At 37.6% G+C, this 15,161-nt stretch overlaps 1 protein-coding gene across 2 annotated transcripts; it reads left to right on the forward strand.

The window, feature by feature from the left end:
• The first annotated feature begins 7,381 nt into the window (after nt 1-7,381).
• On the forward strand, nt 7,382-14,018 carry chst10 (carbohydrate sulfotransferase 10). 2 transcript variants are annotated; one of them, XM_017710105.2, is made up of 6 exons: nt 7,382-7,586; nt 8,860-8,987; nt 9,686-9,819; nt 9,954-10,188; nt 10,460-10,565; nt 11,732-14,018. In XM_017710105.2, exons 2-6 carry the CDS (start codon nt 8,885-8,887, stop codon nt 12,246-12,248), a joined length of 1,095 nt encoding a protein of 364 aa, XP_017565594.1. In that variant the 5' UTR covers nt 7,382-7,586; nt 8,860-8,884; the 3' UTR covers nt 12,249-14,018. The 2 variants fall into 2 exon arrangements, with proteins under 2 accessions (XP_017565594.1, XP_017565593.1); XM_017710104.2 differs by having other exon boundaries at nt 7,385-7,586; nt 11,699-14,018.
• The last annotated feature ends 1,143 nt before the right edge of the window (nt 14,019-15,161 follow it).

Here is a 15,161-nt window from a genome sequence, read left to right on the forward strand (position 1 = left end):
GACTAACTACAGTACCTTTTTTCAGTCAAGCTGACCAGTCGGAGCTCTGCTGTCATGGTTGCATTGCAACAAATGTGCATTAAGGGCAAATTCATTAAGTGGTTTGAAGTGAAATGCTCTGTTCTAGAGAGTCAGAATTATTCACAGTGGTGGTGATGGGAACCAGTCATATGAAGAGTCCAGTGCCCCTAAAAGCTCCCTCACAGAAAGTTATTACACGAATGGTGAGGAATACAGTCCCTGATGCCTGAGACATTATTTTATGATGGTTTTATGAAGGTTTTGTCCTAATGTGAGGATTGTTGTAGTCTGTTCGTGGTAGTGATGCATGCAATAATGCATTTTTTCCCCAGATTTACCACCGCTTTATCATCATCAGCATTACGTATATAAACTGAGAAGACGTGGTAGACATGGTGACCCCTGGTTCCTGTCACCACCACTATAGTTGTCTAAGAAATTTGATTCTCTAATATGAACCATTTCACATCAAACCACTCTGAATGATTGTTTTTATCTCAACCATTGAATTATTCAGATGTTTTTAAAAATTTAAGGTGGTGGCAGAACAGGTCACATTGCTTGTGGAAGAGCATAAAAGCAACAGAAAACATGTTGACTTTAAAAATGTGCAGATCAAAGGAAGTATATGGAGACCATGGAAGAAAGGCTGAAGAAGGACTGCGAGTGCCTTAGTACAACATAGCAACTGTTTGAAATGAAGCAGACTTGATGCGAAGGCTTCACTGTGTTTAAAACTGTGTCTGAAAGCATCTTATCTTGTGTGAGTAGACCAAGAAGTACTGCTTGGTGAAATACCACAGTGACTAGCCTGATGAGCTTTTTAGAAATGTCCATTTAGAAACAATAGAATGAGGCTTAGACATGCTGACAAAGAACTTTGTGCTTTAAAGTACCAATCGCTCAGTCAAGATATCAATCATTAAATGGATTTCAAAAGTAATAATCTTATCTGTACTGTAACACCCATTGGGCTGTGTCAAATGGCTAAAGGACTGTTTCAGATTCAAATTGTTTAAGAGGCTGCTGTGACCTGTGGATGCTGAGCTTTGTATACGTTCTTGATTTCTGGACTTCATATGTTCATTTCATGGTGTACAAATGACTATAAAATAATGTAGCCTAAGTTTCACATGTAGTTTATAGCATAAACTGCATGTGCCAGCTACCTTTTATGGACACGTTGCATGAAGTCAACACTTATTTAACACTATTTGACACAACGCTACTGGGCTAGGCACCTGTTCCCCGAGCACCTAGCACAATGGTCTGTTAACACCATAGCTGTCGTGTTATTGAACTATTTTTGTGTAGCTGCACAAAACATTTCCCCAGTGTTTTGCCTCATTCTATAAGGACACCTGTTGATCAGTGCTTGCTGTTGTAGATAGATACACATGTGCCATAGATAGATATTTGCCTTTCATGTTGATCCAGGAACAGACCAAACCCAATCTGACTCATCATAAAAATGACATAACTGATTGCAGATCAGTTCCATAACTTTCATGGGCTAAATACAAGTTATTTATATTTCCATGGCTTATAGAAACCTCTACTTTTTTTTTTTTTTTTTTTAACTAAAGATGAGAAAGGTGGGGACTTGGACATGCTCTTAAATACAGCTTAAAACACACATTTCACTATAGGAAAGCATTCGGTCTGAAGGACATAACTAAGCTACATACGGAGTTTAAAGCAGAGCAGCTAAACAACTAGAAGTGGTTGGCTAACGTCATTTTAGGTAGCAGATATTCTAACTATATTGTGTAATAGCTAATTTTACTAAAGTTGCAAACTAATCTTGAGCTAATGTAGTTTTGGTAAGTTACAGAGTTTGTTTTTGTTTTTAATTCGATGCCTGCATCTAGTAATGAGACAACTCCAGAATCGACTCAAACTGCATGAAGCTACTTGTGTAGGTCTCTGCTACTATAGATAGATATAAATGACTTGCAAATTATGCTCTACAGTTCACTTGGGTTTTTTTTTAATAAAGCATTATGTAGTAAAAATAATAAAATGACATTTTTACAGAGTAGCCCAGTGTCACCCAAACATTTTCCTCTATGCGAATACAATAAATGCTTAATCATAGTTTGGAAGCATCAGTCAGACCGAGCATTGGTCCAATGCCAATGTTTTTCTTTGTTATCTGCTGATACCGATGTAGTTCTGATGTCATGATTCAACCCTAGTACATAAATGTTTCTTTACTTGCATGTGTGATCTATTAAAATCTTGGCAAATAGTGTAGGGCCTTTAAATTATGTGGACCCATACATAGAATGGTTCTTTAGGGAACCAAAGGTGATTCCTCCTATAGCATCGCTCAAGAGAACCCTTTTTGCACTTTTTATTTTTTTAAGAATGTACACAAATTGCTTTACCATCACTGTTCACCAGTCCAACTGCCAAAGGTGAATATCCCTTTAAAATCCAGTGTCTACAAATTGCAATACAAACTTTTTGGCTTTTTATTATCGAAGCAAGAGGTTTCTTAACAGCCACCTAGAAGCTGACTAAACTGTTTTCAGATCAGCATGAAAGGCCAACTTCTGCCGACAACAATGAAAGGAAGGACAGAATAAAAACTGGCTCAGGGATGGTTTGTAAGTGGCAGGGTCACCACTAAAGACTTAAGTTTTGCCAGGGTTCATTTTTACAATGTACGAAGGCGCCTATTTTCTTATGTTTGATTACGGCTTTAGAAATAGCAGTCCCCATATCATTTGTGGGATGCAGCAATGAAGGGTGACTACCTTGACGCCCGGTCTATCTTAAAATGACAGTGAAAATAAAAGTAATGCTTTGACAATGACTTTCATAGACTTGATTTCAATCACTTTTACAGTGTTTTCAGTGTTTTAAACATGAATTGTTTTTGTTGCTCTATGTTGCTCCAACATTTATTACTGAAGTACACTTCAGTTACCCCCTGGTACAATTCACCTATTTAAAGTCACTGAAGTCTTATAAAGGTAAGTTTGAAGCTTTAGAAAAAGATCTATAGTCATGTAAACACACCAACAGAATCTTTCTACACTCAGTCCTTATTAACCAATATGCTATGTGGTAAAAAAAATATGTTGAGTTTGTTTCAGCTACACCCATTGGTGCATGAACTCTTCATAGACAAACATTGGCAGTAGAATGGGTCACACTGAAGAGATCAGACACCTTTAGAAGCAACATCAACACAAGAACTGTCCATCGGGAGCCTTGTAAAATGAGTTTCCATGGCCAAGCAGTTGCACACAAGCCTAAGATTACTATGTGCAATAGTGTCGACTAGAGTGGAGTGAAGCACTTTGGTCTCTATCTGGCAGTCTGATGCCAAGACTCTACCTACCAGAATGCATATTGTTCACAGTAAAGTTTGGTGGAGGAAGGATAATGATCTGGGGCTGTTTTTCATTGTTTGGGCCCCTTAGTTCCAGTGTAGGGTGATGAGACAATTACATGCTTCCAATTTGATGGCATCAGTTTGGAGAAGACCCTTTCCTGTTCCAGTACGACTGGCCCTGTGCACAAAGAGCTCTATAAACACATGGTTTGATGAATTTGGTGCGGAGGAACTACAGTGGCCTGCACGGAACCCTGACCTCAACCCCACTGAACACCTTTGGGATGAACTGGAAGGATGAAATGCGAGCCAGGCCTTCTTGTCCAACATCTTGTGGAAAGCCTTCCCAGATGAGTGGAGGCTGTTATAGTAGCATCTCCATATTAATAACCAATTAATGGTTTTGAAATGGGATGTCCATCAAGCTCAGAACTGTGATTGCCAGGTTTCCACATAGTTTTGTCCATAATGTGTATGTGTGAGTACTAGCAACCCTGTAAGTTTACATGTAGACTAATTGCACTAAAGTTCAGTTGCTTATCAATCTCTCTGTAATCTTTTCTCTAGGCTATATTTGACATGACCTATCATTGTGTACTGCATAGTGTCTAATAAAACATCACCAACACAATCACTGAATCAAAAAACAAAACCCCAAGACATGTCAGCAAACACTGAGTTTCTCAGAAACTGAGTAAAAGGAAAACGGCTTCATGGTTTAGCAGTATATTCCCAAAACATGCTGGAAGGACAATGACCTCTAACCAACCTACTGGGAAAAGAAAATACAGTCAAGATTTATTCAAACAAGATCAAACAAAATAAACCACCAGCCTCCAGATGTGGATTAGTTACATGCAGATACACAACACTGATTTACTATCCCTAATAAATCACATCAGAACTATAAGGTAACATTACAGGCTGTTAAAAATGACTGCATTCTGGAGAATAATAAAGGTTGCTAGAAATGACAAATTTTTTATGAGGGTGACATTTGTTTTTCAAAGTTATATATTATAATTAATTATAACAGGATAGCATTACAAGTTATTAAAACTGGTCGTTCACAATCACTGAATTTTAGGAATGCAAATTTTGTAATAAATTTGGGAAAAGTAACATTGCTGAAAGATGTTTTGAAAGAAATTTGACAAATTACTGAAAGACTACTTAGTGCAGTAACATTGCTAGTTGTTCTAATACACTGAATTTTAATGGAGTAAATTTATTGAATAATCAAACTTGATGACTTTAGCAGAGTCACGTTACTAATTGAGTTTTAGGAGGGTAACCTTACAGGTTATTTAAACTTATTGAATATTAGGAGGTAAAATTATTGAGCATTCAAAAGTTTACCATTTTAGCAGAGTAATATTACTGATTGACTTGTAGCAGTGTAACATTACTGGTTGTTTAAGTGACTAAACTTTAGGAGGCTAACATTACTGGTTGTTTTAGTGACTAAACTTTAAGAGGCTAACATTACTGGTTGTTTTAGTGACTAAACTTTAAGAGGCTAACATTACTGGTTGTTTAAGTGACTAAACTTTAAGAGGCTAACATTACTGGTTGTTTTAATGACTAAACTTTAAGAGGCTAACATTACTGGTTGTTTAAGTGACTAAACTTTAGGAGGCTAACATTACTGGTTGTTTTAGTGACTAAACTTTAGGAGGCTAACATTACTGGTTGTTTTAGTGACTAAACTTTAGGAGGCTAACATTACTGGTTGTTTTAGTGACTAAACTTTAGGAGGCTAACATTACTGGTTGTTTAAGTGACTAAACTTTAAGAGGCTAACATTACTGGTTGTTTTAGTGACTAAACTTTAGGAGGCTAACATTACTGGTTGTTTTAGTGACTAAACTTTAGGAGGCTAACATTACTGGTTGTTTTAGTGACTAAACTTTAAGAGGCTAACATTACTGGTTGTTTTAATGACTAAACTTTAGGAGGCTAACATTACTGGTTGTTTAAGTGACTAAACTTTAGGAGGCTAACATTACTGGTTGTTTTAGTGACTAAACTTTAGGAGGCTAACATTACTGGTTGTTTTAGTGACTAAACTTTAGGAGGCTAACATTACTGGTTGTTTTAGTGACTAAACTTTAGGAGGCTAACATTACTGGTTGTTTAAGTGACTAAACTTTAAGAGGCTAACATTACTGGTTGTTTTAGTGACTAAACTTTAGGAGGCTAACATTACTGGTTGTTTTAGTGACTAAACTTTAGGAGGCTAACATTACTGGTTGTTTTAGTGACTAAACTTTAAGAGGCTAACATTACTGGCTGTTTAAGTGACTAAACTTTAAGAGGCTAACATTACTGGCTGTTTTAGTGACTAAACTTTAGGAGGCTAACATTACTGGTTGTTTTAGTGACTAAACTTTAGGAGGCTAACATTACTGGTTGTTTAAGTGACTAAACTTTAAGAGGCTAACATTACTGGTTGTTTAAGTGACTAAACTTTAAGAGGCTAACATTACTGGTTGTTTAAGTGACTAAACTTTAAGAGGCTAACATTACTGGTTGTTTTAATGACTAAACTTTAAGAGGCTAACATTACTGGTTGTTTAAGTGACTAAACTTTAAGAGGCTAACATTACTGGTTGTTTTAATGACTAAACTTTAGGAGGCTAACATTACTGGTTGTTTAAGTGACTAAACTTTAGGAGGCTAACATTACTGGTTGTTTTAGTGACTAAACTTTAGGAGGCTAACATTACTGGTTGTTTTAGTGACTAAACTTTAGGAGGCTAACATTACTGGTTGTTTTAGTGACTAAACTTTAGGAGGCTAACATTACTGGTTGTTTAAGTGACTAAACTTTAAGAGGCTAACATTACTGGTTGTTTTAGTGACTAAACTTTAGGAGGCTAACATTACTGGTTGTTTTAGTGACTAAACTTTAGGAGGCTAACATTACTGGTTGTTTTAGTGACTAAACTTTAAGAGGCTAACATTACTGGCTGTTTAAGTGACTAAACTTTAAGAGGCTAACATTACTGGCTGTTTTAGTGACTAAACTTTAGGAGGCTAACATTACTGGTTGTTTTAGTGACTAAACTTTAGGAGGCTAACATTACTGGTTGTTTAAGTGACTAAACTTTAAGAGGCTAACATTACTGGTTGTTTAAGTGACTAAACTTTAAGAGGCTAACATTACTGGTTGTTTTAGTGACTAAACTTTAGGAGGCTAACATTACTGGTTGTTTAAGTGACTAAACTTTAGGAGGCTAACATTACTGGTTGTTTTAGTGACTAAACTTTAAGAGGCTAACATTACTGGTTGTTTTAGTGACTAAACTTCAGGAGGCTAACATTACTGGTTGTTTTAGTGACTAAACTTTAGGAGGCTAACATTACTGGTTGTTTAAGTGACTAAACTTTAGGAGGCTAACATTACTGGTTGTTTAGTGACTAAACTTTAGGAGGCTGACATTACTGGTTGTTTAGTTAACTTTTAGGAAGGTAACATTCAGAACCATTTCTTGCTATAAAGCAGTTGAGCCCCCAAGTCACCAGGGGGACAACAAGCATGCCGTATTTATTTCTTTATTTTACGTATTGTTTATTTCTTACTCATCAAAGTCATTTCAGTACTGGTTACTGTAGGTAGCCATCCCCAAGCAGGATTACCCCTTTGTCCCTCAGGGCCACCATTTCTTCCAAATGGCGTTGGTATGTTGTTATTCGGTTTCAGCACAATAACAATACTGGTTGGTCTTGCTTAATTTTAGCAGTTTCTGGATGTTCAGAAATGCTGAGCAGGGTAATATTACTGGATGGTCTTCTGAATTTTTCACGAGCAACATTAACTTGCTTACTGCATCAGAGTTACTCCGTCTTACTGCTGGTGATGAGTTACTGGATTTAAGAAGGGTAAAATGACTGGTTGCTCTGATTTATAGACGTTTAAAGGAATATTCTGAATATTCTGATGCTCCTTCTCGCCTGAGGCTGAACTGAAGTGGAGCCTACGTGAAAGTAGTGTGGCGGTAATTCCCTCATCCACCGCCAGGCGGAGCAGTTCTGTTTCTCTGCAGTCAGATTGACAGGAGGCTCCTCATCAGTCAGGCACCATCTCCATCATACAACAGCGGCCTGTGAGAGAAAAAATGTCCGAAAAGTCATGGAAACTGTTGGAGGTGTCGCTCCAGCGCGGCGGCGGGACGCACCACGATATAAAGCACCGCAGCTCTGATTTCCACTGAAGGTGCGTCGGGCCGTTTTCGAGTAACGCGGCTCCGTGTGTTGGTGTTTGGGTGAACAGCAGCAGGAGCGTCAGGCTGTGCGCTAACCCCACTGCACTGCCTGGCCATGTAAAAGTACCTTTAATGCTGGTCGTTTTGCTTGGTTCGTCTTCTTTAACCGCTGTTGAGAATATCTGCCATATGTCGAGGTGCTCCTCTCTGGTGAATTTGACTTAGGAACGGTTGTTGCCCCCGCTAACCGACGAGCTAATTAACCTAGCTAGCGTTAGCTAACCTAGCTAACCCACCTGAGATGCGGTGTGGAAGCGAAGCTCGGCTCAGTTCGGTAGCCTAGTGAGCTCGACTATCCTCGGCAGACAGTTGGCTGATGCTTTCAGTTAATCTGTGCGGTAATGTCATAAAAAGATCGCCTTTTTACAGGTGAAAAATGCCAGATAAAGCGAGCCTGAAGTTGGATTCCTATTCACCAGCTTTTTGTTTGAACCACCGTAGGTTAGTGGTGCAGCAGTTACAGTACATTTAAGGTGGAACGGGAGAATAAGAATAAGCTGAATTCAGCTTCGTTCACATACAACAAAAGGGGCACAGAATGCATCATGTTACTGTTGTGAAGGTGACTGGAGGCCATGTAATGTGATTTTCAGTCATTTGGGAAAAAGCTGGATTTTTCCGTTTTAAAATCCAGTGAGCCCATCAGGTCTGACAGATAGTAAACACTTATTATTATTAATAAGAATAGTGTGTTTTTAAAATGCTTTTCATGCGTTAAAATGTGGCTCCTTATGTTTTACAAAGCGAAAATAGTAAGTTTATTTGATACGATCGTTCCAGAAGAGGATGTGTTCACTTTTGACTGTTGGACTGTAAACACAATACAGTACAAATGCACGTCTAATCCATACTGTTGTATGAGACCGTGCTTGTTGTGAGAAGCTCTGTATAAATAAACTGAAGTTGTTCCATAGGCATACCAGTCTTAATGTGCAATGTCTTTCCTCTATGGAGTGGTTGTCAAGAGTATGAGCAGAGAATTGGCTTCTGTTTGTAGACATTAGTCATTTGGCCTCGTCTCACTCGGCCCCTCCTTAGTTCTCGAGCAGGAAATGATGTTGATTGAAGGGCTTGTTTTTTGGAGAGAGAAAAGACTTTCTCAGCCACTTATTTCTGCTTGTAGCCCATGTTCACTTTGGGGAAAACGGTATATGTAGTAAGGCTACCTGTGCATTTTCTTTTTTTTTTCTCATTTCTGAAAGTATTCACTCTATTTTTGGACAGGCTCCGTCACCATGTCCATGGCTTAATGATGCGGCGTCACTGGCTGTTGGTTGGCGCTTGTGGATGGGTGCTGCTCGTCCTTGTGTTCGCCAGCAAGTTCATCAACTTCGGCTTCAGAATGCCAGATGGTAAGTGTCACACGGGCTCATCAAATCTGCAGAACAGTGTCGATGCTTTAGTCACTCTGGACCTGAGCTTGTAAGGTTAAGCTAATAAGTGGCTGCGTTTGTTACACACTGCTGAATACACAACTAGTTACACTTTGTATCATTTTATTGTACATTGTATTTTATATTCATTGTACTTTTCTACACAAGCAGTTGTTTGAGTCTAAGAAATAGGTTGTCAGTAGGGCTGCCATGATTACTCAATTAAGCTTGGTTTAAACGATGATTAGCTGATGGTTGACATGATAATAATGCATAGTTTAAGTTCTCCTAGTCTGTCTTACAGTAACATGCAGGGCCTGATGTTTTTTGGTTTTTTTTTTGCCACATAATTTTTTTATATTTGTTAATGATGTCTTTTTAATGGCTTTTTCGTTTAATTTTTCAGTCATGTGCTTTGGAGTATTTAGAAGTCTAAACATTGTTATTTTTATTGTTTCATTAATGTAATTAAAATAATAAATATTACTACTTTAAATAGTAACTAATTAATGCCAAAGTTAATTATGTATATAAATATAATTATACAAGTACTAATTCATTATACAATAATTATATAATTATAAGTTGATAAGTACTACATTACTAAAGTAAGTGATGCATCATATTGTTGTCATATAGCCTTTGACCCATAATGTCCACATAATGTTCTTTTTCAGACTATGGGGGAAGGCCTGAACTGCTGAACTGGACCTTTCCATCCATAAAGACTGTGAAACCCCTACCCGAGCAGCTCGTACAGAAGGCGGCATCTCAGTCATCTCCAGCAGTGACTCAGCTTTTTAGTATCCAGGTCAAAATTATTAGCACTTCACTTGTCTGTATCTGGGTGAAAGTTCTTTTTGTGAGTGTTGGTTTGCTTGAAGGGGAAATTAAAAACAGTGTTACAGAAATGAGTTTCTAAGGTCTGTCTATCTGTCTGTGTAGTCCTCAGGTGGCCTGGCTGAAGTCGAGCTTTCAGACTGGCACTCAGTGACTGTGCAGCGCTTGCAGCTTTTGTCCAGCATTTGCAGGAACTCCTCTCTCTGGAACCTCACTCACACTCCGCTGCGCAAGTTTGTTCTCGACCGCATCTTTGTTTGCGACAAATACAAGATCCTTTTCTGCCAGACACCCAAGGTTGGCAACACGCAATGGAAGAAGGTTCTCATTGTTCTCAATGGTGAGAGATTTTTATTCAGTACGGTTTAATTTTTTTTTGTTTAGTACGGTAAAGTGCAGAACTGAGCTTTCTTCAGTGTAGCCATTCTTAATTGTTTTCCTGAGTGCTGCAGTGGAATACATTCCACTCAGTCATGAACACTGTTGGTTACAGTAGCAGTTCAGCCTTAGGGTAATTGTAGTTTGTTTTCTGTGGTGCTAGACTTTTCTCCGTATGTTGGCAGATTGTGTGACAGTTCTCTCACTGCTCTGTCTTGATTCTTTCCTTTTAGGAAAGTTCTCCAAGGTTGAAGATATACCTGAGAATGTGGTCCATGACCACGAGAGAAATGGTTTACCTCGCCTGTCCTCTATGAGTGACGCAGAGATCACTGAAAGGTCTGGAAAAGTTTTTTGTATGCTTATTTAAGTGATCCAGAAAAGAACTGAAAAAATCTGTGTGAAGAAACTGTTTAAGTTTCCTAATTTGAGCATAAGATCAGATATCTAAGCTCACTCCTTAATACATTAATTACCAGTAGATACTGTAAATGAATCTGTAGAATGCTGGTAATCCATCTCTATCTAGTGTTAATAACATTAACATAGAATTTGAGGTTTGTCTTAACAGCAGCTAGGAATTGAAGATGGTGCACTGCTCGCTTTGAGGATGATGGATGACTTGGTTCCCTTCTCCTGTTTATATTTAGTGGTGCTTGCAATATCTTCACTTACACATTTTGTCCAAATGTATGTAGACGTTCTATGATACTAAGCAATGCTTTGAAAATATTCAGTGGCTAGCTACCTGATTCTTGGAGGAAACATGTCATGCATTGGTTGGGGCTGTAAAAAGTGGGGCTTAGACTGAGTGTGGGAACTGACAAAGACTAATTATGAATTCAGATGGTCTTTGTCATCTTAGAAAATTGTCACATCACTACATTCTACCAGTTGTTTATGTTTAGGTGATCCCAAGATTCAGGTACGTTTTTATACTACTGGATTTAAATATTAAAAATGTAATATTTCAAGAATTCTATGAGTAAGTGAATAAAATGTTAAATTATACTGTAATACACTTTTCTATTTACATTCATTTTTTGGACAAATTATCTACCTTGAGATTATTTCTTTATTAACAGCTTCCCCTGGTCCTAGTAATTGTTTGAAAGCTGTGCGTAGGACTGGTATGTTAGACCAATTTCATACAGGAATCTGCCACCAGATTGGTTTAATATTATTAAAAACATTGACTGTAGAACACTAGTGTATATTCGCTGAGATGAACTAATGCCAGCATAATCTTCAGTGTTCACAGATTTTAGGAGATATAGCTGGTGATGTGTCACAACTCATAAGCTCAAGTAGCATGAATTGTGCCCATGACTTTGTCAGCCATTTGAGTACAGCTTCCGTGGAGTAAACCGGAAAATTTACACCGTCTGACTGCTTCAGAAATATTTATTTAAAAGTGTAATTGAAAAACATAGTACTTGCTTACTTACTACTTTGCTTAAATGATGTTTCAGATTACATACATACTTTAAGTTCTTCATTGTCAGAGACCCCTTTGAGCGTCTCATATCAGCCTTCAAGGACAAGTTTGTGAAGAACCCGCGCTTCGAGCCATGGTACAAGCACAACATAGCACCTGCCATTATTCGCAAGTACCGCAAAAGCCATCAAGACACTGGCGAAAGTGCTGGCTTGCACTTTGAGGACTTTGTCCGTTACTTGGGCGACGAGCCTGGCCGACAGCACCTGGATCAGCAGTTCGGCAACCACATCATCCACTGGTTAACCTACACTGAACTGTGTGCTCCATGTGACATTTCGTACGATGTGGTCGGACACCATGAGACTCTTGAGCTTGACGCCCCGTATATTCTGAAAGCTGCTGGGATTGCAGATTTGGTGTCGTACCCCACCATCCCACCAGGGATAACCCGTTACAACCGGACCAAGATGGAACACTACTTTTCTGGAATCAGCAAGCGGGACATTCGCCGCCTCTATGCTCGTTACCAGGGTGACTTCAGCCTTTTCGGCTATCACAGACCCGATTTCCTGTTTGACTGATGAGATGCTTGCTATGTCTATTTTTGAGGAACACCCAACTAAAGGATATTTTGTAATATTGGAGAGTTCTCCCAGATTGTTTTCTGTTGCCTGATAGAGATGGTATTGAAAATTTGCCGTTTTGCACTGATCTTGGACCAGCTACGTGGATTTCATGGTCATGATTTTATTACATGAAGCAGTGTTTAGGTCACACTAAGAAGCAGCTGCAGCTAAAAAAGTGGAGCAGCTAAAAAGGACATGCTGGGTTTTAAAGCATCATTCTGGCAAAGCTGATTGCTGCCTTGTTACTGCTTGGTTCCAGTTTTTGAGTCTTGATATTTGGTTGCTACTGTATTTGCCATATGAAAATGAAAGTGCCACATACTGATGTTAGTTAAGAAAAGGTACTTGTAATCTTTTACTAGAAGGAACTGTTCCCCTTTGAAAATGAACTTGCATACACTCTCTGACTTTAGAACAAAATAATGGTCTTCCTGCAACTTTCTGTAGAACTGGATGATGCTGTTCCTCTCAGATTCCTTGATTTCTGAAGCTGTACAGTATTGTGCACATGTTTGCCTTTTAATTTAAATTCCAGTGAAAAGTACAGTATTAGCAACAGGTTATGAAGAGGTTATTCAGCATTACAGGGAAAAAAAAACAAAACACTTAAATAACAGCAGATTACAAAGAAGCCTCAACAACTAAACGCAATATTAGATTTCTCAGTATTTTAGACTTTTTCAGTTTTCTAAATAAATATGCATGAATATTCTTCTAAACCTCCAAAATTTAGTCTTAGACGTTGGCTACATTTTCTGTTTCTCACAATATATCTTAACAGTGACAAACATGAAAAAATGGAGTGGATCACTTCATCCTTCAAAAAAAGAAAAAAAATTCCCATTTTAATTGAATCCTGACTAACTTAAATTAAAAGTTCATTAAATTAGATTCTAGTGCCAGTTTTCTTCCTTTTTTATCTCCTTCCATTTCTCATCAACGCCGCCTTAACAGCTACACATCCTTTCAGGCTCATGCCGTCGAGTGGTCTTCTCACAGTGGAAGGATGGACAGGAACACAACAATCAAGAGGGAAGCTTGGTTTTCTCCTCTCTCTCTCCAAGATGATTGCTTATGAAAGTTTATCTGATGGTGACAGATTTTGTGGTCTACCTGGTTATGAGTTTCATTTTCACAGTATTTTTTAAATCATTTGTTGATGAGGCATCTGTGTAATTTTCTGTTATAGACTTTTTTCTCCTGACATTGAAAATTGAATAACTTAATGGCTGTTTGATCGGAGATAAAATAGACAAAAGTTTGGTCTTTAACTTTTGCGTAGTACCAAGTGTGCGAGAATCATATAAGTTCAGACCACAAAAGTTCTAACAGCTTTGTTTACATCATTGTAAACAGTACATTTTAAAGGTCTTTATCGTTGCACCATTATGGGGCAAGAAAGTTGTTCTGAGCTCTTGAAGCATCTACAGACAGTTTTGTTAAAGTAAATCACAGAGTTGCTCTAAAGTAACGAACCTGTGTGCTGCACACTGAAGATTCTTCTCCATTTTCTTTTTCAGGTACTATAGTTATCATTTTGAGGGCTGTGGGTTTTGGGAAATTGCCTGTTTTGTTTTTTTGGGACACATACATCAACTTGTCTTCCAAACATCTGCCTCTCCGACTCCACTTATAAAACTGACAGAGGAACATAGTTTATTTACTAATAGGATATTATTGAAGAATCTCAACAACAATTTCTAATAAATATTAAAATGTCTCACATTGAACGTGAACGTGTATTTTCTAGAACATGTCTGACTGTTTATGGATGATTGTCTTTTTTTTTTTATATCAACACCACATTTTGTATTGGAAAGTAATATTTTATCTTTAATCTTTATCTTTAAACAGTCATATGCAAATGTTTGGGCAACCCTAATGGTTTTATGTGCCTTTTAAGACTACATAATAATAATATATGTAAATAACCTCTGTTCTGATTGGCTGCCTTATTGAAAAAGCCAGGCTGAAACACTCCTTATAACTTCAGTGTGAATGGGCGGGGCTAAACTGCTGTAGCTGAAAAGACAGGCGTAGGAAATGAGTTGGTTCTCATCATAAAAACACTGGCTGTGTTTGCAGTTCAGTTTCCATATATGAACTCGAGAGTGAAAGGTTTGCCTGGACATTGACTGTGTTTACATGCTACAGCAATTATTATTATTTAAAAAAGAAAAATGAGCAAATTTGAGTTTTCATTATTTTCACATGTAGCCAAAAGTTCCTGGAAATGTTATTTGTGCTATATGTTTTAAATACAATAACAACATAACAATTAGTTACACAGTTGCATCAAAAAAATGGTTCTTCTAGTGTTCTTTAGTAAATGGTTCTATATAGAACCATAAACACTCAAGGAACCCTTTGCATGATTAAAGGGTTCATCATAAAAGTGTTCTTTGATGGAGAAAGTGCATGAGATGGTTCTATATGGAGCCTAAAAAGCACCTAAAAGAGATCTTCTATTGTTACAATATCAAGTTTCTAACAATAGAAGAACCCTTTTCAAAAAGATTCTATATAGAACAGTCTATAGCATATGCATGCATATTTTCCATGAACCTAAAGAGCTCTTCCATGATGGAGAGAACTCTTTAATCATCAAACGAGTTCATTAAGTGTTCATGGTTCTAGCTAGAACCATTTTCTTTACTGAAGAAACCTCTTTTTTTAGAGTATATGTAACGATTTGCATTCAGTTTACTTTTTGTATTGACAGATTCCTTGTCTGAACATTTGACTTTAGTTTGTTATTAGTCACAAATTATTAATCACAAAACATTGGAAATGTAAAGAAGGTTTTTTCTTCAAAACAGGACTGTTTGCACAAATCATTTTCCCTCAGTTTAAACGATCAACTTCAGC

Source organism: Pygocentrus nattereri, chromosome 12, assembly GCF_015220715.1.
Source record: "Pygocentrus nattereri isolate fPygNat1 chromosome 12, fPygNat1.pri, whole genome shotgun sequence".
Lineage (NCBI taxonomy): Eukaryota > Metazoa > Chordata > Actinopteri > Characiformes > Serrasalmidae > Pygocentrus > Pygocentrus nattereri.